The following is a 26,398-nucleotide window of genomic DNA, read 5'->3' on the forward strand; positions in this document are numbered from 1 at the left end:
GAGGCATGCCTAAATGTGTACCGAGTATTAGTAGTTTAGTACCAAGATGTTCATCATAACTTCTTCTTTTGGAACATATTATTTGCCATTTTATTTTTATTTTTATTTTTATTTGTTTTGCTATAAAAATAACAATATAGAGATTTATCCGTCTAAAATTACGTTGATAAAATGTTTAAGTTAATTGGATTTTAGATGTTTAAAATTCTTTTTATATTGTTTAGCTAACAAAAAGCTGATAAAATTTATATAACTCTTAATTTGAAAATTTGTATTATTTATACATTATTTCTACCAAAATGTTTTGAAATATATTATATATTGATTCGTACATATATTTTTCTAAAATTATTAGATAATGTATGATTGAGCATAGATAAATTTAGTTTCTCAGATTAGTTAGCATTAACCTACGCATCATATAAATTATTTTATGTTGTTAACAAAGTAACACACATATTTCTAAACTAAATTCGAGTTATAACAAGACAACAAACTAATCTATATTATTAATTGGAAAGCATTGTATGAACTACAACATTCTAAGAGTAGTTTAAAATTAACTAAATGAATCTTTGCATAGGTAATTTAGTAAATTAACAACTACAACAACTAAATAAATATCTTGGATTTTGTTCTTTTAAAAAATTGAATTTAAAATCAATAAATTCATAACTACCCGATATTTTTGGAAATCATTTAAAAACATTTCCATAACATATCAGGCTATTTTAATTCGAATTGTATATATGAAAATTTATTTATTTTGGTAATATGTTATTAGATAATTCGGAAACTTTAATCTAATTTAATAACAAATTATCATTTAGTTTAGATTTTAAACAATTTCTTTAACAAAACTATGTTAATTGTTTCTCATTAGTACACATAAAAATACGATTTTAGTTATGATTTAGCATATTCAAAAGATAATTTTTGGATTTTAGATTTGTAAATATCTAGAAGATATTATCAGTATAGATTCAAATATTTAACATTTTAATTAGAATTTAAATGATATAAACTTTTAAAGGATTTTTTTAAACATGTAATTTTCATTATTTTAAAAATATATCGCTAAGCTAAATTTGAATTATATGAAAGAAAATATATTTTTAAACGTATTATAATAGATACAAGCTTTTAGAATATTCATTCTTCTAGATTTGATTTTTTTTTAAACAATAAAACAGAGTTTAAAATACCAATGTTTAAAATTTTTAATGCAAATATTCAAAATGAGAAAATATTGATTCACACCAAAAATATTTTTTCTTTTAAATTTGAATGACTTTTTTTTAAGAACAAATAGTAATATGATTATTTTGACAGATCAATAATTGTATTCGAACAATAATAACTACCATATTTGCGATAATGCATAAGGATAAGTTTGATCAAAAAATACCAAAATTGTTGAGATTATAGTAAATTTTAGATTGAAAAAAAACGCAATTCAGATTAGTTTATTCAGTAAAGCTAAGATTGAATCCAAATTAAAATCTAATTTTCCGTACAATCCATCTCTTATAATTATAAATGTTATGCATACATTCACATTGCCTCACAATCAATCTAGAATATCGATTCTTTAAAACAATATATAGAGATTCATAAGTAAAGTACTTCATATTCTAATGATGTTTATCTTCTAATATTACTATCCATCTATGCGTATTCTTATGGATTTTTGTTTCAGGGTCAACACTAGATTATAAGAAACTAGATTATAGTTATACAATCTTAAACAATAAACAAAACAAATATAACTTAATTTAATTTTTTATTTTTAACTAAAATCAACTAATTTAATAGTTTATAAAAAAACCAAATACTATTATTTAACATAAAGACCAAATACTATTATACTTTAATTATAAAAACTACATCTTATTGAAAGGTATACACTAAAAATTGGTTTTATATACTACAATATCATAAATTTGTAAATCACAAATTATTTTTAAATATATTAATCCAAGATGTACCACATGTCGATCCGTCGATTTTTATATATATTAGAATAACAATATTTAAAAATAACAAAATGATTTTCATTTTACGGAATGAAGTTATATGGTGGAACGAGTTTGGGTTGATATTAATACGGGACGATAATCTACGAGTAAAATCTTAGAATTAATAACTATAACATAATTATATAATCTTAAACACTAAACAAAATAAACAATATTTACAAAACAACTATATCTTAAAATTTGAATTTTTAGTTACAAAAAATCGACCAACGGTGTACCGCGGAGTTAAATTTACATTATATCATCTAATTGATCAAATTTCAAACAAAAACAATCAATTTATATATACATCAAACTAACAAAAATACACAGATTTTCCAAATATCTCTATATATTCAGCAAATCCAAACAAATCTAACAATATATTTACCATGCAAAATATAAATAAAATATAAATAATATAAATTAATAAAAAAAGTTAGCTATTTTATCATAATTAACACTGTACACTGTTCTATGCATATTATAATTTATACACTATAATATTTTTAACTAAAAATGTATTCCATTATATTTATATACACGTATGTGCAGGGTCAGAATCAAGTAAAAATTACACTATAAGCTCTGTCATTATTAGTGTGATGATTAGTCATGGTATATTGGTCTCGGACTCTCGGTTAATTAATATAAATCGGCTGAAGAAATTGTTTTGCCCCGAGTTAAAAAGAATAAAACAAATAGGTGATGACCCATGAAAAAAGGTCAAAAGACAAAAGAGAATTTCTAGATTGCCACAAATTTCTAGACAAAAGACACAAGATAAGTATAAACCAATTCAACTATAAGAAACTGTGAAATAGCCACAAATTTTATGTGTCTATTTCAACAGTTTTATTTGTAGTATTTTGAGCGTTGACCCATTTTAGTTATTTTCACTAATCAAATTACAGCTTATTTGATTATATGCCATAGCTATTAAGTTTTTTTAAGATTGAGTTGAAAGATCCTTAAACCATCTTGATATATTTCTAAAGTTATACTTGATTATGTTTAAGATGACTTTTCATGGGTTGGCAATTTCCGTAAATCAATCGATTATGTAACTTGAAAAAAAGGACAAACATTATGGAGGCCAAATTAGAGTAACAAAAACCAAGTTGGTAGTGGACTTTTCGTGAAAAAAGAGAGAATTTGTAGTGGAATTCTAAGTATACATACAATTAATATTTGCAGTACTTATATATCAAATAAAAATAAACAGAAGAAGGTTAGTAAACGAAAACCTACTACTTTACTCCTTTTATTGGTAGGTACTCATTTAAGCATGCCTAGGAATCTCTTTCCTCTTTCTTGTTTCCTTTTCTATGTCGGCCTCTACTCTCCAAGAATGGGTGTGGAGATGATCATATGATGACTATGTTGATGATCACATGATGACACAACCATGCATGATACATTTCTTTGTCTCATGAGTCACGGTGACATACATGAATTTTCTAAAATACATGTGTTACAAATGTCATGCATAAGAGAAGCAATTGTACATAGTTTATATGATTATAGTTTTCATTTTCTAAGTAAGAATAGCATTCATTTTCATTTTTCAATATGATTTTAATTCATGTCACTAGCTAATAAAGGGGTATTACTAATCACTGTTATTTATATATCTCTTTGTTTAAATTGGTTTATGTGTATGTGTTGGATATTCATTTTGACTTTGGTGCTATGGTAGCATTTTAGTTCTTTGGTAATTTTCGGTTACCCACATCTTTTTGGATCGAATTAGAATGATAATGGACACGTCTAGACAGCGTAATAATTTGGTGATTACATCTAAGATTTTTGGAATCATATGTTTTGTAATTAATCAGAGTTATTCGGTAGTATGAGACCCCACACGGCTATGAACCATGTTACCATATATTCTAAGTGGGTTTTTAATTTGATAACCACCTACCTATAACTCTAAATTAGTCTATTGGATTTTTCTAATGATCATCATATAAATTTATTCTCTTTATATAATAGTAATCGTTGTAAATAATATATGTGTGTCTCCCATCAATCCGCATCACATTCGTAGAATCATACACGTATGTAAACGCATTTTTGACATACGGAAACCATACAAGTAGGATCTGTTAGGTGGTTATTAATTCAAAATAAAATCTCTTTTCATTAGAAAATATAAAGAGACTACTTTTATAAAAAGATTGGGATTGTAGTTCCTTGCCAACCACCCATATAATAATACTCCCCAACACCAAAAACACAACACAAACTTAGAAAAATGGAAGAAGAAAAGAGATTGGAGCTAAGGCTAGCTCCTCCTTGTCACCAATTCACTTCCAACAACAACATCAATGGATCTAAACAAAAAAGCTCGACCAAAGAAACATCATTCCTTTCCAATAACAGGTTCTCTTAATCTCTTCTCATGAATGATTTGAATCATTCTTGTTCATTGTAGATGTCTTATATGATAATAAAATAAAAATAAAAAACAAAATCCTGGTAATTCTACAGTTTTCGGAGATTAGTTTGGGTTTCGGTATCTAGTTATCAAAAAGTATTTGTGTATATGTTATAACTAGATATGGCTAAAACAGGGTTGAGGTAGCTCCAGTGGTGGGATGGCCGCCGGTGAGATCATCCCGGAGAAACCTAACGGCACAACTAAAGGAGGAGATGAAGAAGAAGGAGAGTGATGAAGAGAAGGAATTGTACGTTAAGATCAACATGGAAGGAGTTCCAATAGGAAGAAAAGTCAACCTTTCAGCTTATAACAACTACCAACAGCTTTCACATGCCGTTGACCAACTCTTCTCTAAGAAAGATTCGTGGGATCTAAACAGACAATACACTTTGGTCTACGAAGACACTGAAGGAGATAAAGTTCTGGTCGGGGATGTTCCTTGGGAGTAAGTTTTAAATCAAACAAAACTAATTCCATTTTTTTTTCTGGAACTGAATATGAACTTACTTTATCAAAAATTCATTTTATATCTATCTACTTTTGTTTTTGTCGAATTTAACAAATATTTTTAGTATGAGTTCCTAAAAAGAGTTTGGCCATTTCTCATCAGATTATTATTTTCCTTTAAAGGTCATATTTTTGGATATTTATCTGATAATAATTTGAATCATTGGACATATTAATGATATAGTTTACTTTATTTGTTAGGATGTTTGTATCTACTGTAAAGAGGTTGCATGTTTTAAAGACCTCCCACGCCTTCTCACTCTCACGTAAGATTACAATTCTTACGAAACTTTTTCATACATCTCATCACTTAATTACTGCCTTGAAATTAACTTATATATTTATTTATTTTTTCACAGCTAGAAAACATGGCAAGGAATAGAGAGAGGTTGGCCAAAATCATCAGTTCGATGGTTTGTTTTTAATGTAATTTTTGTGGAAACTAATGGGGTTTGGCTTTGATTTACTGGTTTTCTTTTTCACTTATGTACTAGGTTTTTGCTTGCTATGTTATTTCTTGTTTTGGTTGTAAATATGCTGTTCGTTTAAGAAATCGGGGGTTAGTATGTTATCGTGTGTATAAAAATAGTGTAAGCACGTAAGTTGATTACAATGCCTGATATGATTCATGCCTTCGTTTCGTTTTTTAGTAGGGAAAATGGTATTTAATTAGCGAAATCAAACCGACTCATTTTATGTTTTTTTCAGAGAGGTAAAAATCCAGAGAGCCTGTTTACTATGTATGAGTAAAGATTACCCGAAATAATAGAGAAATAGATACAAGAGGCTATCCAAGTTTGGTGGGTTCGAGTTTTATAACACCATCCAAAAAAAATTGTTGTTTTGTAACACACATGAGTACCAATTGTTTATTTCACAAAAGACAAACCATTTATTTCATGAACTGTAATCTTGTTATGTTCATGAATTATTTCGGTATAACATGTAATTAACTCGAGTAATATCTTAAAATAGTATTTAGAGTAAAGATAGTAGGGAGAAAGATACTTTATTTTTTTATAACTCATATAATTTTAAAAATTTCATACACCCAAAAATTGATTATGGAGTATGGAAAAACCATGTTAAATTACTTAAATTTTGGTGGCTAATACTACTCGAACTCAGATGGTGAAAACGACTTTAGACTTCATTAATATAAATATATATATATATATATATATATATATATATTTATATGAGTTTTTACTTATTGTCAATTGGTTTTGGAATTAGTAATCTATGAAACTTAACATAGTATCAGTCTATCAGAGGTTGAACATTCGCTGACCCGTTAATCCAACTTGGAAAATGGTCCGATTACCTCTACTAATTGATGATCCAAAGAAAAACTCAATTATGTCGAGATAGGTAAAAAAACATTATTTTAAAAGAAATAATGAATTTAAAATTAGTAAATAAAATTTAAAATTTAAAAATTCTCCTATAAATTTTGTGTCTCACAACTTTCTTTCAAACTTTTTTTCTTCAAAAATATACCGTATGCTGATGAAATTTTTATCTTTACCAATTAAGAATATAATCTTTTGTTTCCATCTCAAATCATCATCATCACCTCCAAAGCGTTTAGCAACCCCAAAACCAACCACTTGGCGACTACACAGTATTTTACTCAAAACATCACAAGTTTCTATGAAACGTAAAACGATGAGTTTAGTAAAAAAAAACTAGAGATTATAGTCAGAAAAACTATAATAATAAGAAGATAACATTAAACGGATAGATTCATGTCTCTTTTTTGAAATCCAAAATTGGGTAAAATCCAAAAACCAAAATCTTGCCAAATGCCAATAAGAGCAAAAATCCAAACTTTCCTTTCTCTTCACTATTACACAATGAAATCAACACTACATTTTCACATCAAAATCACATTCCTTCCATGGCCTTCTTCTCCATGATCTCCATTCTCCTTGGCTTTGTTATCTCCTCCTTCATCTTCATCTTCTTCTTCAAGAAACTTCTCTCCTTCTCCAGAAAGAACATGTCTGAAGTCTCCACTCTCCCCTCTGTTCCAGGTTTTTTTTTTTTTTTTTTCCGATTTTGTAATCTGGGTTTTGCGATTCATAGGTTTGGTGACTACTTCTGTTTCAAAGTTTGAAACTTTCTTTGATTCTAGTGATTTATGGAACTAAAAATTTGATCTTTGAGAACTTTAAAAGTTGGGTTTTTGATGTAGTGGTACCAGGGTTTCCTGTTATTGGGAACTTGCTGCAACTAAAAGAGAAGAAACCTCACAAGACTTTCACTAGATGGTCAGAGATTTATGGTCCTATTTACTCTATAAAGATGGGTTCTTCTTCTCTTATTGTCCTCAATTCTACTGAGACTGCCAAAGAGGTTAGCTTTCTAGGTTTGATTGATATGTTTGGAATCGAAAAATCGTTCCTTTTTCGATCTTGAACACATGACTAAAGCCTTACACAACTTGATGATTGCTCTTGTTTATATGATTGTAGTCTGAACTTATGTAGAAAAGTTGAGTTGATGTCTTCTCTTATCGTTTAGGTTACTCTTTATGTGTTTGTTTTCAGGCCATGGTGACGCGGTTTTCGTCTATCTCAACGAGGAAGTTGTCAAATGCGTTGACAGTCCTTACTTGTGACAAATCTATGGTTGCTACTAGTGATTATGATGATTTCCACAAGTTGGTGAAACGGTGTCTCTTGAACGGTCTTTTGGGTGCTAATGCACAGGTGAATTCATTGTTCGTTTATCCCGCAGCTTCTCCTTGGTATACATAATGGCAACTGAATCAATCTTTTGTGTTGTGTTGGTTTTTTTTGCAGAAACGAAAAAGACATTACAGAGATGCACTCATTGAAAATGTGTCTTCCAAGTTGCATGCCCATGCTAGGGACCATCCACAAGAACCTGTAAACTTCAGAGCTATATTTGAGCATGAGCTTTTCGGTGTAGCATTGAAGCAAGTGAGTGTTTCGCTTATCCTATACATCATTTCTTCGTCAACATAAAGTATGAAAATGGATTTTTGGTTTTGTTTTCATAGGCTTTTGGGAAAGATGTGGAATCCATTTATGTTAAAGAACTCGGTGTGACTTTGTCGAAAGACGAGATCTTCAAGGTTTTAGTACATGACATGATGGAAGGTGCAATTGATGTTGATTGGAGAGACTTCTTCCCATACTTGAAATGGATTCCAAATAAAAGTTTTGAAGCAAGAATCCAGCAAAAGCATAAACGTAGACTCGCAGTGATGAATGCTCTGATTCAAGATCGACTGAAGCAGAATGGTTCAGAATCGGTTAGTTTTGTTTGAATAGTCTTTCATATATTGCATTACACTGCTGATCTAATCTCTACTTATAAACAGGATGATGATTGCTATCTCAACTTCTTGATGTCGGAAGCGAAAACACTAACCAAGGAGCAAATTGCTATCTTGGTTTGGGAGACGATTATCGAGACAGCTGACACTACTTTGGTTACAACTGAATGGGCCATCTATGAGCTCGCTAAGCATCCAAGTGTCCAAGATCGTCTGTGCAAAGAAATCCAAAATGTCTGCGGAGGAGAAAAGTTCAAAGAAGAGCAATTGTCTCAAGTTCCTTATCTCAATGGAGTCTTTCATGAAACGCTTAGGAAATACAGTCCTGCTCCTCTAGTTCCCATTCGCTACGCCCACGAGGATACGCAAATCGGAGGCTATCATGTCCCTGCAGGAAGTGAGGTAAACCTACCTATTACTCTCAAGTCATTCACATTTGAAGTTCACTTACAAAGTCTAGTTTCAAAATCTTGATGTGTAGATTGCAATAAACATATATGGATGCAACATGGATAAGAAGCGTTGGGAGAGACCAGAGGACTGGTGGCCGGAGCGGTTTCTTGATGATGGCAAATATGAAACGTCAGATCTTCACAAGACAATGGCGTTTGGAGCGGGAAAGAGGGTTTGTGCTGGTGCTCTTCAAGCATCTCTCATGGCAGGCATTGCTATTGGAAGATTAGTGCAAGAATTCGAGTGGAAGCTTAGAGATGGCGAAGAAGAGAATGTGGATACATATGGCTTGACCTCTCAGAAGCTTTATCCTCTTATGGCTATTATCAATCCAAGGCGTTCTTAAGACAGAAATCTCTTCTTTCTTTTGTTAGTTTTTAACCTTGTATCAACTTTTATTTGTAACAAATGCTGTTTTGTAGTACTATTTATGTTTTACTGTGTTATATTTTACTATCCTCTGAGATTGCATCATCTTATTGATTCTTATAGGATGCTGATGGAACATACCTAGAGCAACAAGATAACTAAAACATTGATTAAAGCAACATATTAATAGGATTGATGATTGATGACTTCGAGCAAAAAAAATTAAACATGACTTTTTGAGTTTTTAGATGTGAAATTTGGTTGTTTTGCTGTGTGGATTTCCAAGTGTCTATTTTTTTTTTTTTTTTTGTGTCTATGTTTTTGATTTGTCAAGATTTAAGTTATTTAACCCCTAACGACTAAGCTAACCACTTGATATTGTCGCATGTGTACAAACGGGTCAACGACGTAACGAGTACCCAAAATTCAAATCTCTTAATGGATAACTCCACCTGATAGAAACTCTTTAATTTCAAAGTTTGTATACATTTCATATTCACAGTCAAACTCGGTTGCCGAAATTTCCCGGCAAAACCTCTGACAAACCAAAATCCCAGAATGACTTTTTTACCCTTACTTTTCATCTTCTTCTTCCTCACATCAATACCCTTTCCCGCCTTTTCCCAGTACAACGACCGGTCAACGCTGCTAAACCTGAAACGCGATCTCGGCGACCCATTGTCTCTCCGGCTATGGAACGACACATCTTCACCGTGCAATTGGCCAAGGATTACCTGCACCGCCGGAAACGTCACCGAGATAAACTTCCAGAACCAGAACTTCACCGGGACAGTTCCAACGACGATTTGCAACTTCCCGAATCTCAAATCCCTAAATTTGTCGTTTAATTACTTCGCCGGTGAGTTTCCAACGGTTCTTTACAATTGCACGAAGCTTCAATACCTCGATCTCTCTCAGAACCTATTCAACGGCTCACTTCCCGACGACATCAACCGTCTCGCACCTAAACTTAAGTATCTCGATCTCGCGGCTAACTCCTTTGCCGGAGATATCCCAAAAAACATCGGACGGATCTCGAAGCTCAAGGTATTAAACCTCTACATGAGCGAATACGACGGTACGTTTCCATCGGAGATCGGAGACTTATCGGAGCTTGAAGAACTTCAATTAGCTTTAAACGATAAGTTTACGCCGGTGAAGCTTCCAACGGAGTTTGGGAAACTGAAGAAATTGAAGTACATGTGGTTAGAGGAGATGAATCTGATCGGAGAAATCTCAGCCGTTGTTTTCGAGAACATGACGGATCTTAAACACGTAGACTTATCGGTCAACAATTTAACGGGTCGGATCCCTGACGTTTTATTCGGGCTGAAGAATCTCACCGAGCTTTATCTCTTTGCAAATGACTTAACCGGAGAAATCCCGAAATCAATTTCGGCGAAGAACTTGGTACATCTTGATCTCTCCGCTAACAATTTAAACGGTTCCATTCCGGAATCAATCGGAAATCTAACGAATTTAGAGCTTTTGTATCTCTTTGTCAACGAGTTAACCGGAGAAATCCCACGGGCTATCGGAAAATTACCGGAACTGAAGGAGCTGAAACTCTTTACCAACAAGTTAACCGGAGAAATACCGGCAGAGATTGGGTTTATTTCGAAGCTAGAGCGGTTCGAAGTTTCGGAGAATCAGTTAACCGGAAAGTTACCGGAGAATTTGTGTCACGGAGGTAAACTTCAAAGTGTGATTGTGTACTCGAACAATCTCACCGGAGAAATCCCAGAGTCTCTAGGAGATTGTGAGACACTCTCGTCGGTTCTGTTACAGAACAATGGCTTCTCTGGCTCAGTTACTATATCAAACAACACGCGTGAATCTTTCGAACAACACTTTCACCGGTTTCAAAAGATTAACGAAATCTACCGTGCAACCATCTATGAGTGACTTGTTAGGCTCCAACAACAATTTCACTGGAAAGATTCCATCTTTCATATGTGAGTTGCACTCTCTAATCCTTCTCGATTTATCTACCAACAAATTCAATGGTTCAATCCCTCGTTGCATAGCAAATCTCAGTACTCTTGAGGTTCTAAATCTTGGAAAGAATCATCTTAGTGGAAGTATTCCAGAGAATATATCTACAAGTGTAAAGTCAATTGACATCGGTCATAACCAACTGGCGGGAAAGCTTCCAAGATCTTTGGTCCGTATCTCTTCTCTTGAAGTTCTCAATGTGGAAAGCAACAAAATCAATGACACGTTTCCTTTTTGGTTGGATTCTATGCAACAACTACAAGTTCTTGTCCTTCGCTCCAATGCATTCCATGGATCGATAAATCAAAACGGGTTTTCTAAGTTGCGAATCATCGACATATCCGGTAATCACTTCAATGGAACTTTGCCATTAGATTTTTTTGTCAATTGGACTGCAATGTTCTCACTTGGAAAAATTGAAGATCAGTACATGGGCACAAACTACATGCGTACAAACTATTACAGTGATTCAATAGTTGTGATGATAAAAGGCATAGCATTGGAGATGGTACGTATCCTAAATACCTTTACTACAATTGATTTTTCTGGAAACAAATTTGAAGGAGAGATTCCAAGGTCCGTTGGTCTACTAAAAGAGCTTCATGTGCTCAACTTGTCAAACAATGGTTTCACTGGCCACATCCCATCATCAATGGGAAACCTGATAGAGCTCGAGTCACTGGATGTTTCTCAAAACAAGCTTTCGGGAGAAATTCCACCAGAGCTAGGGAAACTCTCATACCTTGCGTACATGAACTTCTCCCAAAACCAGTTTGTAGGTCTAGTACCAGGGGGCACTCAGTTTCAAACACAGCCTTGCTCTTCTTTTGCGGACAACCCGAGACTCTTTGGCCTTTCACTTGAAAGAGTTTGTGTAGATATCCACAAGAAAACACCACAACAATCCGAAATGCCAGAGCCTGAAGAAGATGAAGAAGAGGTGATGAATTGGACAGCAGCTGCAATTGGATCCATACCTGGTATTTCCATTGGATTGACGATGGGATACATATTGGTTTCTTACAAACCAGAATGGTTAATGAACTCTGGCCGAAACAAACGCAGAATTAAACCAATATAAATAAATATCTTCAATACGCTTTTATTGCAAGAATGTGTTCTCATGGCCATTAACTTGGGAGCTAGGAACGCTTACGAATTTGAAATCAATGTATTTGTCTAACAAAATGTCAGGGGAGAGACTCTAGCGAGTTTTGAATCTCTTCAGAAACAAACTCCACGGGGAAATATCGGATTTCATCGGAGAATTGCCATGCTTGAAGTGTTACAACTTTGGAAAAACAATTTCAACGGAAGCATCAACTGCACCATTATAAGTAGTCTTAGAGGCATGCTCACACGGGTGAGATTATATATGGACTTAACTATGTAGATGTTTATTTTTTAAAACATCACGATTGTAAGATGAATGTTGTAAGTGTTCGTTGAGATCGAAGAAAACTCATAGTATGAGTTTAGTCGATCTTCTGGAGTAGTATGTTTTCAGCATTGTTTCTCTTTGATCCTAAGTTTTTTATGGGGTTTAAGGTTCTTTTTTCTTATAAAGGAATCAATTTATGTTTTGGCTATATAATATGCACCAGTTTATCCATTCTATGTTTTATTTAACATTTTTTCTTTTTTGAATTCTCTTTATCTCCTTCAAAATGTATAATATTAAAACAGCAAAATAAGCATCACCAAATCACTTTTACAACAAGTTATCAATAACTCCAACCATAAAGTAAAACTCAAAATTCTTCTCCAACCTTACTCTATATTGGACTCTAAAATAGACATTTCTGCAGAATTACTCTATATATAGAGTAAATCTATTCTCTACTCTATTTTAGAGTTGAACTTTTTTATTTATACTCTGGTCCATCAAATTTATTTATTTTTATTTAATACATATTATCATTTTACGAACAACAACTACAACAAATAGTTTTATAAAATTAATAAGTAAATAATTACTAAATTTAAAATAAACAACATAAGAAAACTAAAACATAAAACTAGCAATTTAATATTCCGGTAAATTGCTTGTAGATCCACCAAGATAGTTAAAATATTGTCCAAATGAAGTAGATGGAGGAGGAGTTTCTTGATATTGATCTTGTTGTTGGACACGTCATTTTTGTAAAATCCGTGCTTATTCAATCTCAAAATATGCACGAATATTTGGGTTTTGAACGAAATTCAAATCACAAAATAAAATTTTGTTTTCTTCCTTTAATTGATCATATGTGGGAAAAAATATTCTAATGGTGTTGTTTAAAATAAAATTTGTAATATTTTATTATTGTTATATGATGTAATGTTTTTTTAATATATAATTAGTCTTTAATTTAAATAATATCATATTTTATGGGAATTTTGCAAAACTATGATATATGGGCTCAAATTGTAAATTATATAATATAAAATATAAATAGAATATTTCTAAAAATATTTTTTTTAGAGTAGAAAATAGAGATATACATTTGAGAGAAACCCTTCTCTATTTTAGAGTAAGATATAGAGCTATACATTGGAGATGGTCTTACAATCATCAACAAACTTTTGCTCGTTTTTTTTTTCGTCAGTTGGGTTCCTTAGAACATCTCCATCTTTGGTTTGTTATCAATTTAGTTTGGCTCAGATTCGAGGTATCGGAAAGGTTCTGGTGGTTGGAGGTTCTTGGACCATTTTTTGCGCCATCTCTGGTGAAGTCTAAGACAGCATGCGCAGAAACCTAATCACAATAGATGTCTTCACTAACTAACTGACTAGACATTCTCTCTAGCCAACTGGGCATTGGTTCAAGTCTATTTTTGTCAAGACCCAACTTCGGTTTAATTGGCTCAACGTTTCCTCACCTTGGCCCAGATATGTGTTTCCTTTTATTTTAGCCAGCAAGCTAGGTTTGATGTTACGTTCTTTCTTCAAACTAAACGATCTAGTCTCCCAATTTCGACATGCCTTGTCTTCCTTATCATGATTTTACCCACTACGGTTTAGAACTATATTGATTATCTCTACTCGATCTGTCTCCAAATGAGCACTTATTGTAGAAGCTAGTTTCTACCATCTCTGATCACTCATTCCTGGAATCATAGTCGTGTATCTCGGCTTCTCGAAACCGAACCCATTAAGCCGGTCACCACCTTCTACGGTTACTCATGGAAGCAATTCAAAGTGTTAAAATCCAACATCTAAGTAGGCTTCCACATCACAAATCGGCTAGCTTTCAAATCGTATGCTAATGTTTTATCGGCCTACTATTAGACCTCGGGGGTCATCGGCGTCCAAGCATCTCCATCATAGTGAGAACCTCGACTCCGCCTTCCTCATTCATGGAGGGAAACACTTATCATCATATATGGAAAAAACCTTCCCACCAAAAACTTCTATATCAGGTTTACAGCTTGTATAACAAGAAGTCTTTTGACTATTCTAACCGTTTAACTATCGTATGATGTAGGGTGTCTTGTGTCAGCGAGACGCGAGGTTAAGGAGTTTTCTTGAAAGGTTTAATGTCAATCAACAAGGACCATTCACCATATTATCGTGTTGTTCGTGATTGTGGTTCGACTCACCCTTTTCTCGCATGTGGCCTGGTGCTTTTGATAAGACCCAAAATAGGCTATCAAGTTAAGTAACAGAAAGAGATGAGATGATAGAAGAAATAAGGTGAGAAGCAGAAGAATTCAGAAGTAGAAAGGAGAAGAACATGAGAGAAGGAAGATAAACATTGTTTGGATGATCTTAAGCGATGATCCTTTACAGAGATGAACAGAGAGACTAAATAGCAAGAGAATCCTAAACCTATTGGGCTTAAACGATACTAAATGACGCAGCCTAGAAAGGGCCCAACAAGAGAATAAGCGACTTATCAATACCGTCCCGTTGAGATCCACCTTGTCCTCAAGGTGGAAGGAAATGAAAGCTTGGAAAAGTTGTCTTAACTCTTGTCGATCCTGCACCTGCAACCTTTTTCTTGTCCATGATGACCACATCAAACTCCTTGATCAGTTTATATTGTCTCCAATCTAGGGTAGCAAATTCCCTAGTCTCTACTTCTTGTCTCTCAAGAACCTCCATGTCTTTTAATAAACAGACTAGCCTTGAAAATGCAGCTTTAAGAGAAATGCAGACCTCAACTACTCCAATCAAATCAGCAATCCTTACCTTCTTTGTTAAGGTTGCCATCTTAGACACGGTTTGATCCTTCTCACTTTTGGTTGGCATGTATTGAGTACTTCCAGCTACAACTTCATTGTGTTTCACCACGGATTGCACAAAAAATTCAATCTCATCGCCATTCTCTTTAGCAACCTTCCCTGATCCCAACATTGAAACTTCTTCCAGATATTCAGCCCTTAGCTCCAACTCTTAACTTTCACCACTCTTGTCATGTCCACATTGTATTTCCTTAACGCTTCCTCCACATGCAATCTCACTCTCCCCTTTTAAAGCCACCTTGTCCTCAAGGTAGTAATAAAGAACAATTCCAAAATCATCTTTTAGCTCACTCCTCATCTTTACTTTTGTAGGACTTTGGTCAAGGTCTTCACCCTTAACTCTAAGAATGATCCCAGCCTTTCTATCTTGCCTATGCATTTCACAGATGGATCAACGTTGTAACACTTATCAAACCCTTTCCCATGAGCTCGATTAACTAGTATGAGGAACCCCCCAGGCTCCCATACTCGACTTGCCAGAAACTCAGAAAACAGTTCCCTTAAAAGCTTAGAGACTGAGGGTTGGTTTCCACCAAAACAACAATTTGGAAAGAAGTCCTTACTTGTCTGCATCTTCTGGCCTACAAATAGCCACTCCACCACATAAGCCATGCATCTGACAATTTCCAGCAGAGAACCTTTCTCATTAAGCTCCTTAAACCATGACAACTCCTTAATCTCTAGACCGTGAAGTGCGATCAGTAACTTCTGATTCAATCCCACCAATAAATTCACGAATCTTGAAAAATTCTGCCTCACTAAGCTTCGGTTAACAAACAGCAACATCAACTTTTGTTTCTCATACCCAACTCTCTCTGTTCCAATCCATGCTACTTGATCAAAACTAAAGAATTCCTTGACCCTAAATCTTCCCTTCACTTGGTAACGCTTCTCTAACATTTTCCACTTCTCTAGCTCAGCAGTTACTCCCCAGGTTCCCAAACGTGATTATCAAGCCCAGAGATGAAGTGCAGAGTTCCATCTTGGATTGCTAGAGCCTCAACTTTTTCACCAGGACCTAGTTGCTCCAGAGAGATAACCCCAACTACCTTACCTTTGATAGTGATTTCCAGAGTTTCGATTTCCAACATTCTTGGCAGTAGTTTCGGTTCCTTATTCTCACCAAAGTAATGATCTATCCAGCCTAGTTGAAGTTGTTCACATAAGATTTCTCCAGGATCCCAGCTAAAAACAAAAGAGCCAAAAGGTTTATTCCCATTCATGAAGATTCTTTTACTCATACACAAGCCATCTATTTGTTTCTCTACTATGCCATGAATATTACTCGCATTCCCTATCTCATCACTTATTTCCTTCATTGTCATGCCAAACGTTTCTGTCATTCTAAGTAAAATCACTTCACCAGATTTTTGTGTAATAATCTGAAAACTATCATGTATGTGGCATTGTTCAATACAATTTCCATTTGTGAAGTTTGTATCAAGGTGAGAGAGTTCACCTTCAACGCTCACCATCGACGATTCTTTAAAAGGAGGAAACAAGAACGAATGAGAGTTGTTTTTCTTCACTTTCTTTGCAACAACACCTGATTTGTAGTTCGATCTAAATGAGGCTATCACAACTCGATACTTGTCCCGAGATCTTCGTTTCTGAAATTGGTGAAATTGCTGCTTGAAATTGCTGTTTAACACCAAATAATAAAAGAAAGAAAACTCTACAATTTCATGTCACACTAATCGGATTTTTTGTAATCCAAATGTCGAGAGTAGTCCGAAGATATAAGTTCATAGCTGAAAATTATAATAAAGCTAAATCACAATCTTTAAATCTGTAGTGAAAAAACACACACCAAGGAATCGTAATATACGTTTCGTGAAAAGAAAAATATATTTGCTTATACACTTCAAACACCTAATTGACTTTTAAAGGTGTACCATTTTGTCCAGTTACTATTAAAAGAAAAAAAAAATTCACAAAAAAAAAAAAAATCACAAAAACAATATGTGAGAGTTGTTTACAAAACAATAATCGATCGTGAAGACAGCTAGCTAAAAATATTAAGGGGTCCGCGCATCTGGATTTTGTTTTTATGTTTTGACAATTCTCTTCTGGAATTTCATGCCGTTGAATCGAATAGTCAACGTTCAAAATCAGACAACGTGTATAAAAAATATTAAAATATAACAAATGTGTTACTAACTTTTTAAGATACCTATTTTTTAATGTATGGTGAGATCATTTTAACACTGATTTATTTATTTTTCATTATTTATTTTTTGATAAAGATCATATTGATTATTGTTTCCCTATAGTCGCTCCATTATATATAATAAAACTAAACAGAACTTTTATATTTGTGTTTACATAAAAACAAATATTGTTTTTGGTGAGGCTTAGAATCGTACCAAGGTAGAGTAGCAAAATCGTAGAAAACTGGAATTATTCAACGAATAAAAAAGGTATGGCAAATTGTTGTTCTGGTTAGTCATTTTCATTACGGAATATTTTAATACATAAACATAATCTTGATTTTCGGAATGATGTAATTGGTACAAAAATGTGTGACAGCGAAATAATCCAGCAATAAACTCATTTTTTGGCTCATAATTATGGTTAGATTGGTTTTTTCACCATTGTGTTTGTAAGACTGTTTTTGTTTTTTTGGCATATGTTTGGATCACAAAACTTGCCGTATAGTTTTATGTTTTCATAAATAAATTTTAGTTGTTGAGGATGTACTCTTACAGATGCTGATTCAATTTTTAATTCCCTTACTTCATAGATTATTTTAATGTATATGTATTATCATTTTGATGTGTAAATGGTTTTAAAAGTTTCTAGAAAGTTTGGTAAGGTAAAAGAAAACAGAAGTTGCTTCCGATATTTCAAAAATATTACAAAAAAAAACAAAAACCAATGAAAAGAAGAGAAACGAAACAAAAAAGCTCTGTTTATATGATATGTTGATAAGTGTTAGGATTTGAATATATTTCTTTTTTTGAAATAACCGAAATAGATGATAAAGGGAAACTTATACTAATGATCTTAGAAGCCTACAAAAATTGGGTATTCTACCACTATATAGTAGCCACTGCCACAGTAGTTAATAAGATCCCATTAATTTCCGTTGGTTAAATTTACATTATGATTATATTATAAACTATTGGACTACACATTATGGCTAAACAGAGAAAGTAACACTATGATAGTATGATTAGTTGGACTACAAATTATGATTACAAGTCGTAAAGCTGGAAATTTCCTATAAGTTCCCCTGTAACTGTTTGCTACAACTACAAGTCTACAAAAGTGCGATTTGTCGCAACCCACCAAAATTTAGTGCTAGTATTAAGAAATTACACTATCTATTTATTTTGGTCAAATTAACAATAATTACCGTTAAGATCACTAGTAAGTTGTAATTTATTATTAGAAAAACAAATTAAAACCTAGGTTGCCTGGAAATTCGTTTTGAGGTATGTTTTCCGTTTTCGAAACGTTTCGGAAATAGAGACTCGTCGGAAACACAAAAAATGTTACGAAAACACGTTTTTAAAAAATCTATTTTTGGAAATACGATGGATCCGAACTAGTCACACGACAAATCCTTTTTATTGACTTTAGAAATTTAATAAACTAAATTAGAAATATTAAGATTACTAAAGTATATAACTTATTTTGAAAGACTTTGAGTTTTAAGATCTTTTGACAAACCAAATTTGATGAAACTAATTAAAATGAGAATGAAAATGTTGGTCTAAATTAAATATTTGAACTTAAACATTTTAATCTATATCTTTTAGAATTTTAATTAACTTATTTAATATTAATGTCTTGGACTTGTGTTGTTTAAGCCATTTTTAATATAATTTCATGCTAATATACATATATATATATATATGTAAATATATGTATATATATTTCCAAAATGTTTCTAATCTCTAATTTTAGAAAAAACCGTTTCTCATATCCACATAATCGTTTTCTTTCCATGCAACATAAATTAAAACAATATAAAAAAAACTTCTTATTTTCTTTTGGTAAACAAGACTTTTGGGCAACTGGTCTTCAACAAACATATTCCGAAGCAGGCTAATTCGGAGTATATGAGTCTGGAGATCCTTTAAACTTTAGACTATGTATGTCCTCTGCAAAATTTACTCTCTGGTTTGTGAATCACCTGTTTTAACTTTGTTTATAAGTTCGTTTTATGGTTTCTGTAAGATTTTACTATTAGCTACAATACAAAAGATTTTGTAAATTAGGGAAATTTGCATTTATAACCTACAAAAATATTATAATTAAGTAAATAACATTCTCAAAAAAAGCAAGCAATATTGTTTGTATTTTCTGTAATAATGCCAATACTATCCCTGTTTGAAATACACGCTTTTCATCTTCTCCCTTCCATAGAAAACCAACTATTTTCTTTCGCCAACTATTAACTTTTGAACATAGGTTTGGCTCTAACAAATTCCAGTCCACCGTTTATGAAGCTTTTGATTTTGCCAACGATTAACAGAGGTATATTGGGCACAAAAACAAGACAGTTAATTTTTGGAAATGACATTTAGGTTTTGCTCGAAATTGAATTAGAGGTTTTGATTTACAGAGGCACGACTTTAGATTTTGTTGGGGTCTTTGGTTTTTTTAAGAGACTTTGGTTTTGGTTTTTGAAATTCAATTAGTCGAGATTCTCGCTAATAAGCGCTGAATTTGATCAATCTCTGTTCTCTGTTTCCTTCATTTGATTTCTTTTTTTCGGTCTCTCTAATTTATTGGCGTCGTTGTTTCCTTATCCTGAACCAATAAATCGATTTTGATTTTGAGAAATTTTTGAGAGATACTATTCTATTTTGTGAATATACTATTTACGTATACCTTGTACTATATACGTTTTAAAATGAATTGTTTGTTTTGATTAAGGATGTTAAGTGATTTGATTAGTGTTTTATATTAAAAGTCTTGGGTTCCCTATATATTATCTTAGGGTTTAGTATCCTTCCATCAAAAAGTATTTAATTGATTATTTGGATTCATCGGAATAAACGTTTCTATTTAAACAAATATATACTATTCTATCTTTCTATGATGATCTGTATAGAATTTGATATCACTATTCATTTTTTTAAAAAATTCGTTTCCGTTTTTTAAAATTCAAATCATATTAGATAAACAAAAAAAAATCTGTTTTTACAATAATATTATTAACTTTAACCAAATAATATTGTTAAACTAATAAAGTAAACAAAATTAAGAGGGGTGAATATATATTAGTCATATATATTTCTCTTTCCTCCTGCTAGTGGCTTCTCTTTCTCTCCAAGCGCATCCGTGGGAAAGAGTTGAGTGTATTTTCACAACTGACATGTGCTATCAAATAAATTACATACATTATAGTACTATATATTTAATAACTTTTTCAAAAACCGTCATTTTTTGCAATTCACCCTATAAATTAACACTTTATAAAAACTATAATTAAAAATAAAATGAAACTACATGTTGATATACAGAGCAACACCTCCCAATAGAGGTTTGGTGAGTAATTATTATATAACAATAGTATCAATTTATTAGAACAATCGAATCATATTCTAGATTCTTTCATCAATTTTTTTTTAAAATCATTCTAGATTATAGATAACTTTGACTTTACTTCCGACTTTTCAAACGGCACATTTTTCTTGGCAATATATTTCAGAGAAATGGCCTATTAATTACTCTTTGATTTTTTATAATGTTCGCGTCTTTGAATTGAACAACCCAACTTTTAGCATACTAGCTCTTTAAGCACACTTTTATTTTTTTCACAATTTGGCCAATAATGTTCTAGAAGGACCGCATATCATATGATTAGTCATTATTGGTGCTTAACGGAGACTCTGTTTTTTGCCAAATTGAAAGTTTTAGATTTCATGCTAATAGATAAGAGTGATGTTTTAAAACATATTTGAAACCAAAGTTCCAAACTAATACCATTAGTAAAAATCATTTACTTATAAGTTATAAGCCCTCGTCATGGCCCATTTTACATGGTTTTGGATTTTAGATCGTAAAGAGAATACAACAAAACTGTAGACAAAACGAAATCAAAATTTCGAATCAAAAAGTTGTACTTGTACAGTATATAAGTAACTAATCGTCAAATGTGTATCCAGTTAAAATCGTCACATATGTAGATACAATGACGTAATGAGTACCCAAACATCAAATCTCTATTTTTATTACAAAAAAAAAAAACACATCTCATCGATGACTTCACCTACTCTTCTCTATAAAGACTTGAAAAAAACTTGAAAACTTCTTCAAAGTTTGTATCCATTTCACATTCACAGTCAAACTCGGTTGCCGAAGAAATTTCCCGGCAAAACCTCAACAAACAAAAATTAGAGAATGACTCGTTTACCCTTACCTTTCCTTTTCTTCTTCCTCACGTCAATACCCTTATCTGTCTTTTCGCAGTTCAACGACCAGTCAACGCTTCTGAACCTGAAACGCGATCTCGGAGATCCACCGTCTCTCCGGCTGTGGAACAACACATCTTCACCGTGCAACTGGTCGGAGATCACTTGCACCGCCGGAAATGTCACCGGGATCAATTTCAAGAACCAGAACTTCACTGGGACAGTTCCAACGACGATATGCGATTTGTCGAATCTCAATTTCCTTGACTTATCGTTTAATTACTTCGCCGGCGAGTTTCCGACGGTTCTTTACAATTGCACGAAGCTTCAATATCTCGATCTCTCTCAGAACCTTCTCAACGGCTCACTTCCCGTCGACATCGACCGTCTCTCACCGGAACTCGACTATCTCGACTTAGCTGCTAACGGATTCTCCGGCGATATCCCTAAAAGTCTCGGACGGATCTCGAAGCTCAAGGTATTGAATCTGTACCAGAGCGAATACGACGGTACGTTTCCATCGGAGATCGGAGACTTATCGGAGCTTGAAGAACTTCGACTAGCGTTAAACGATAAGTTTACTCCGGCTAAGATTCCGATAGAGTTTGGGAAGTTGAAGAAACTCAAGTATATGTGGTTAGAGGAGATGAATTTGATCGGAGAAATCTCACCCGTTGTTTTCGAAAACATGACGGATCTTGAGCACGTTGACTTATCGGTCAATAACTTAACGGGTCGGATCCCAGATGTTTTATTCGGGTTGAAGAATCTCACCGAGTTTTATCTCTTCGCTAATGGCTTAACCGGAGAAATCCCCAAATCAATTTCGGCGACGAACTTGGTATTTCTTGATCTCTCTGCTAATAATTTAACCGGTTCGATTCCGGTATCAATCGGAAATCTAACGAAATTACAAGTGTTAAACCTCTTCAACAACAAGTTAACCGGAGAAATTCCACCGGTTATCGGAAAACTACCGGGATTGAAGGAGTTTAAAATCTTCAACAACAAGTTAACCGGAGAAATACCTGCAGAGATTGGAGTTCATTCAAAGCTGGAGAGATTCGAAGTTTCGGAGAATCAGTTAACCGGAAAGTTACCGGAAAATTTGTGCAAAGGTGGTAAACTTCAAGGAGTGGTTGTGTACTCAAACAATCTTACCGGAGAAATCCCTGAGTCGCTCGGAGATTGTGGAACGCTCTTGACTGTTCAGTTACAGAACAATGACTTCTCCGGCAAGTTTCCTTCTCGGATCTGGAATGCTTCAAGTATGTATAGTCTACAGGTGAGTAACAACTCATTCACCGGAGAGTTACCGGAGAATGTTGCTTGGAATATGTCGAGGATCGAGATTGATAACAATCGATTTTCCGGTGAGATTCCGAAGAAAATCGGTACTTGGTCTTCCTTAGTTGAGTTTAAGGCGGGAAACAATCAGTTTTCTGGTGAGTTTCCGAAGGAATTGACTTCTCTTTCGAATCTCATATCGATCTTTCTCGATGAGAATGATCTCACCGGTGAATTACCGGATGAGATCATCTCATGGAAGTCGTTGATAACGTTAAGTTTATCCAAGAACAAGCTTTCCGGGGAAATTCCGAGAGCTTTAGGATTGTTGCCACGTCTGCTCAATCTTGATCTATCGGAGAATCAATTCTCCGGTGGAATCCCACCGGAGATTGGGAGCCTGAAGCTGACAACATTTAATGTGTCATCAAATAGACTCACTGGAGGAATACCAGAGCAACTTGATAATCTTGCTTACGAGAGAAGTTTCTTGAACAACTCTAATCTTTGTGCAGACAACCCGGTTCTCAGCTTACCGGATTGTCGGAAACAGCGCCGGGGATCAAGAGGGTTCCCCGGGAAAATCCTCGCGATGATTCTAGTCATCGCGGTTCTGCTTCTCACCATTACTCTGTTTGTTACGTTCTTTGTGGTTAGGGACTACACAAGGAAACAAAGAAGAAGAGGTCTAGAGACGTGGAAACTCACTTCATTTCATAGAGTAGATTTTGCGGAATCCGACATCGTGTCGAATCTGATGGAACACTACGTGATCGGTAGTGGCGGATCGGGCAAAGTTTACAAGATTTTCGTCGAAAGCTCGGGACAATGTGTGGCAGTGAAGAGGATATGGGACAGCAAGAAACTGGACCAGAAACTTGAGAAGGAGTTTATTGCTGAAGTTGAGATTCTTGGAACGATCAGGCACTCGAATATAGTGAAACTATTGTGTTGTATCTCAAGGGAAGATTCAAAGCTTCTAGTGTATGAGTATCTCGAGAAACGCAGTCTTGATCAATGGTTACATGGAAAGAAGAAGGGAGGTACCGTAGAGGCTAATAACCTTACATGGTCACAGAGGTTGAATATCGCAGTTGGAGCAGCTCAAGGACTTTGCTATATGCATCATGATTGTACTCCCGCAATCATACATAGAGATGTCAAGTCGAGTAACATCTTGCTTGATTCTGAATTCAACGCGAAGATTGCAGATTTCGGGTTGGCTAAACTGTTGATTAAGCAAAACCAAGAACCTCATACCATGTCAGCTGTTGCTGGATCCTTTGGTTACATTGCTCCAGGTAATACCCGTAAACAAAAAACATTCTTTAGAGTCGAATAGAGTCGCTCATTGTGTGATCTCTAATATTTTTATGTTGCAGAATACGCATATACGTCAAAGGTAGATGAGAAGATCGATGTGTACAGCTTCGGGGTAGTTTTGCTAGAGCTGGTGACTGGAAGAGAAGGAAACAACGGAGATGAACACACAAACTTAGCAGATTGGTCATGGAAACATTACCAATCTGGAAAACCGACCGCAGAGGCGTTTGATGAGGACATCAAAGAAGCTTCCACGACTGAGGCGATGACAACAGTTTTCAAGCTAGGTCTCATGTGTACTAACACATTGCCTAGTCATAGACCTTCCATGAAAGAGGTCTTGTATGTTCTGCGCCAACAAGGACTTGAGGCGACGAAGAAGACTGCAACAGAGGCATATGAGGCACCTCTACTAGTTAGTTTATCGGGTCGAAGGACAAGTAAAAGGGTAGAAGATGAAGATTTAGGTTTTGTATAATCAAATAATCACAACACTTGATGTTGTTTTTTTTGTGAAATGTACAAATGTATTAGAAACCATTTAGTTTTTGTGTAAGCAAAGTTTTAGTTAAGAGTATAACTACCAGCTTGTAACTTATTTGAGAACAAAATCTGAAAGTCTGAATAAAAAATGGTCTTAAAGAATTTGTTATTCCTTATAATAATAACACTCTTATTAAGAATCAAGGCAAAATATGCATACAAAACAGAGAAAGATGATGATTGATTTGTGTTACAATAAGAAGAGAAATTATTTAGAGTCTTGCTGAACTTTCTTTAACTGAGCCTCGGTGTTTCTTCTTGCGCCTTGTAGAATCGTTTTATCCGCGGTTATGAAGAACGCAGCGATAGAAGCTGTTCCAATGATCACCATAATCACAAGATAGAAATCAGAAGAAAATTGTGGAGAAATGAATGTACGAATACTTAAAAACCCCAAACTCAACTAGGTTCAAAAGGGAAGTTCGAGGTTTCTACAACAATGTTAAAGCTAGTATCTTTTTTCTACTTAGTTCCAGGAAGAACATATAGTAATGATTTAAGGCATATTGCTGATAGAGCTAACCTGAAGAAATAATGAGTGCTTGAGCAGTGTAGTTGAGGTTTGCCTTAGCCCACGGGAACATACGAACGGCAGCTACCTGTTACGAAAACAAGGCATGCTTATGTACCAAATTCATATCTTATATACACATCAAAAAGAATGTGACTCTACTTGGTGTATTCAGAAATCACAAAATGAATAGGTAACAAAATTGAAACTCTTGATTATTACAGAACATGAGATTGGTGAGTCACTTTTGTCTTAAAATTCAACAACAAAGAAACATAACTCTTACATTTAATTCATTTAAGATCTCAATTTAAAAAATTTAGATAAGTGAGATTATATGATTACTGTGGGAATCGCACTGGCGACGGCGGCAACGGCGGCGGCCTTAGCTCCGGCAATAGCTCCGGCTGTAACATAATCCAAAGTCATCAATTTAAAAGATTTTTTTTAGGGGAAAAAAGAGAGAGAGAGACGGAGAAAGAAGAAGAGACCTTGTTTGGAAGTTTCGGCTCGATGGATCTTAGCAATCTCGTCGGGAGAAGCTATGACGAAGAGATTCTGCTGCCTCCGGTTACCCATTTCTGACCGATTTTCCATTTTCAGTGTCGCTTTTTTGATCTTTCGATTTCAAGGAGAGAGAGAGAGAGAGAGACGGGTCGCGATTTGCCTTTTTCTTTGGTTAGGAAATAAATGATTAGGACGAAAATTAAAAATTCGTTTTTTTTTTTTATAAGTTGGGAATCTTTCACCAAAATAATGAAACGCCAATATTGAAAACAAAGTTGTCAAAATACTATAGTCTATAAAACGCCAATTTAGAAATGTATTTCAATCATGTATTTAGAATAATTTGTGTTAGAAAACAGATAAAACAATTATTATGTTATAGATTATTTTTAAAATAAAATAAAATTCAGTGGTTCGTAAATGTTTGTTATTGAGAATATTTTAAATTTTAGATTTTTAGTATTTTTAATGCACAATGGTCTTTTGGAGCGGTTTTAGAAATCGACTTAAGAAATGTTTGGAGTCAATTTTGTTACCATAC

General features: G+C 33.9%; 6 protein-coding genes, 2 long non-coding RNA genes and 1 other non-coding gene across 9 annotated transcripts; 6 read left to right on the forward strand and 3 right to left on the reverse strand.

Moving 5' to 3' along the window:
• Positions 1–3,999: 3,999 nt before the first annotated feature.
• IAA28 (indole-3-acetic acid inducible 28) lies at positions 4,000–5,936 on the forward strand. Its single transcript, NM_122490.4, has 4 exons — positions 4,000–4,403; positions 4,595–4,906; positions 5,170–5,234; positions 5,328–5,936. The coding sequence occupies exons 1-4, from the start codon at positions 4,276–4,278 to the stop codon at positions 5,348–5,350; spliced, it is 528 nt and encodes a 175-aa protein (NP_568478.1). The 5' UTR covers positions 4,000–4,275; the 3' UTR covers positions 5,351–5,936.
• Positions 5,937–6,612: 676 nt separating this feature from the next.
• GA3 (GA requiring 3) lies at positions 6,613–9,219 on the forward strand. Its single transcript, NM_122491.3, has 7 exons — positions 6,613–7,004; positions 7,166–7,326; positions 7,521–7,682; positions 7,776–7,916; positions 7,997–8,251; positions 8,321–8,677; positions 8,757–9,219. Exons 1-7 carry the CDS (start codon positions 6,869–6,871, stop codon positions 9,072–9,074), a joined length of 1,530 nt encoding a protein of 509 aa, NP_197962.1. The 5' UTR covers positions 6,613–6,868; the 3' UTR covers positions 9,075–9,219.
• A 436-nt stretch (positions 9,220–9,655) lies between these two features.
• RLP52 (receptor like protein 52) lies at positions 9,656–12,173 on the forward strand (the record flags this gene model as incomplete). The annotated part of the gene is made up of 2 exons (NM_122492.1): positions 9,656–10,928; positions 11,011–12,173. The coding sequence occupies 2 exons, from the start codon at positions 9,656–9,658 to the stop codon at positions 12,171–12,173; spliced, it is 2,436 nt and encodes an 811-aa protein (NP_197963.1).
• A 1,572-nt stretch (positions 12,174–13,745) lies between these two features.
• Positions 13,746–14,697, forward strand: AT5G04165. The gene is made up of 2 exons (NR_142737.1): positions 13,746–13,999; positions 14,577–14,697. It is a non-coding gene; the product is annotated as an other RNA (long non-coding RNA).
• A 238-nt stretch (positions 14,698–14,935) lies between these two features.
• On the reverse strand, positions 14,936–17,324 carry AT5G25920 (uncharacterized protein). Its single transcript, NM_122493.3, has 5 exons — positions 16,778–17,324; positions 16,331–16,503; positions 15,770–16,244; positions 15,557–15,689; positions 14,936–15,466 (listed from the first exon to the last, which is right to left on the reverse strand). The coding sequence occupies exons 2-5, from the start codon at positions 16,407–16,409 to the stop codon at positions 15,002–15,004; spliced, it is 1,152 nt and encodes a 383-aa protein (NP_197964.2). The 5' UTR covers positions 16,410–16,503; positions 16,778–17,324; the 3' UTR covers positions 14,936–15,001.
• A 4,131-nt stretch (positions 17,325–21,455) lies between these two features.
• On the forward strand, positions 21,456–24,939 carry AT5G25930 (kinase family with leucine-rich repeat domain-containing protein). Its single transcript, NM_122494.4, has 2 exons — positions 21,456–24,274; positions 24,356–24,939. The coding sequence occupies exons 1-2, from the start codon at positions 21,676–21,678 to the stop codon at positions 24,772–24,774; spliced, it is 3,018 nt and encodes a 1,005-aa protein (NP_197965.1). The 5' UTR covers positions 21,456–21,675; the 3' UTR covers positions 24,775–24,939.
• Positions 24,371–24,563, reverse strand: AT5G04175. The gene has a single exon (NR_142738.1).
• On the reverse strand, positions 24,918–26,051 carry AT5G25940 (early nodulin-like protein). Its single transcript, NM_122495.4, has 4 exons — positions 25,842–26,051; positions 25,696–25,757; positions 25,363–25,438; positions 24,918–25,151 (listed from the first exon to the last, which is right to left on the reverse strand). Exons 1-4 carry the CDS (start codon positions 25,945–25,947, stop codon positions 25,048–25,050), a joined length of 348 nt encoding a protein of 115 aa, NP_197966.1. The 5' UTR covers positions 25,948–26,051; the 3' UTR covers positions 24,918–25,047.
• On the forward strand, positions 25,131–25,386 carry AT5G04185. Its single transcript, NR_142739.1, has one exon. It is a non-coding gene; the product is annotated as an other RNA (long non-coding RNA).
• Positions 26,052–26,398: the final 347 nt, after the last annotated feature.

This window comes from Arabidopsis thaliana, chromosome 5 (genome assembly GCF_000001735.4).
Source record: "Arabidopsis thaliana chromosome 5, partial sequence".
NCBI classification, from domain to species: domain Eukaryota; kingdom Viridiplantae; phylum Streptophyta; class Magnoliopsida; order Brassicales; family Brassicaceae; genus Arabidopsis; species Arabidopsis thaliana.

Excerpts from the sequence above, each read along its gene's own strand:
- AT5G25940 (NM_122495.4), bottom strand. The coding sequence starts at position 25,947 with ATGGAAAATCGGTCAGAAATGGGTAACCGGAGGCAGCAGAATCTCTTC. Across the intron at positions 25,758-25,841 it reads AGCCGAAACTTCCAAACAAG|CCGGAGCTATTGCCGGAGCT; the intron begins GTCTCTTCTTCT and ends ATTATGTTACAG. Across the intron at positions 25,152-25,362 it reads AGCACTCATTATTTCTTCAG|CTTCTATCGCTGCGTTCTTC; the intron begins GTTAGCTCTATC and ends TCATTGGAACAG.
- AT5G25920 (NM_122493.3), bottom strand. The coding sequence starts at position 16,409 with ATGTTGGAAATCGAAACTCTGGAAATCACTATCAAAGGTAAGGTAGTT. Across the intron at positions 16,245-16,330 it reads TCTGGAGCAACTAGGTCCTG|TAACTGCTGAGCTAGAGAAG; the intron begins GTGAAAAAGTTG and ends GAACCTGGGGAG. Across the intron at positions 15,690-15,769 it reads CGAGTATGGGAGCCTGGGGG|GCAAGATAGAAAGGCTGGGA; the intron begins GTTCCTCATACT and ends TGAAATGCATAG.
- GA3 (NM_122491.3), top strand. The coding sequence starts at position 6,869 with ATGGCCTTCTTCTCCATGATCTCCATTCTCCTTGGCTTTGTTATCTCC. Across the intron at positions 7,327-7,520 it reads CTACTGAGACTGCCAAAGAG|GCCATGGTGACGCGGTTTTC; the intron begins GTTAGCTTTCTA and ends GTTTGTTTTCAG. Across the intron at positions 8,678-8,756 it reads ATGTCCCTGCAGGAAGTGAG|ATTGCAATAAACATATATGG; the intron begins GTAAACCTACCT and ends CTTGATGTGTAG.
- IAA28 (NM_122490.4), top strand. The coding sequence starts at position 4,276 with ATGGAAGAAGAAAAGAGATTGGAGCTAAGGCTAGCTCCTCCTTGTCAC. Across the intron at positions 4,404-4,594 it reads TCATTCCTTTCCAATAACAG|GGTTGAGGTAGCTCCAGTGG; the intron begins GTTCTCTTAATC and ends TGGCTAAAACAG. Across the intron at positions 5,235-5,327 it reads CCACGCCTTCTCACTCTCAC|CTAGAAAACATGGCAAGGAA; the intron begins GTAAGATTACAA and ends ATTTTTTCACAG.
- AT5G25930 (NM_122494.4), top strand. The coding sequence starts at position 21,676 with ATGACTCGTTTACCCTTACCTTTCCTTTTCTTCTTCCTCACGTCAATA. Across the intron at positions 24,275-24,355 it reads CTTTGGTTACATTGCTCCAG|AATACGCATATACGTCAAAG; the intron begins GTAATACCCGTA and ends TTTATGTTGCAG.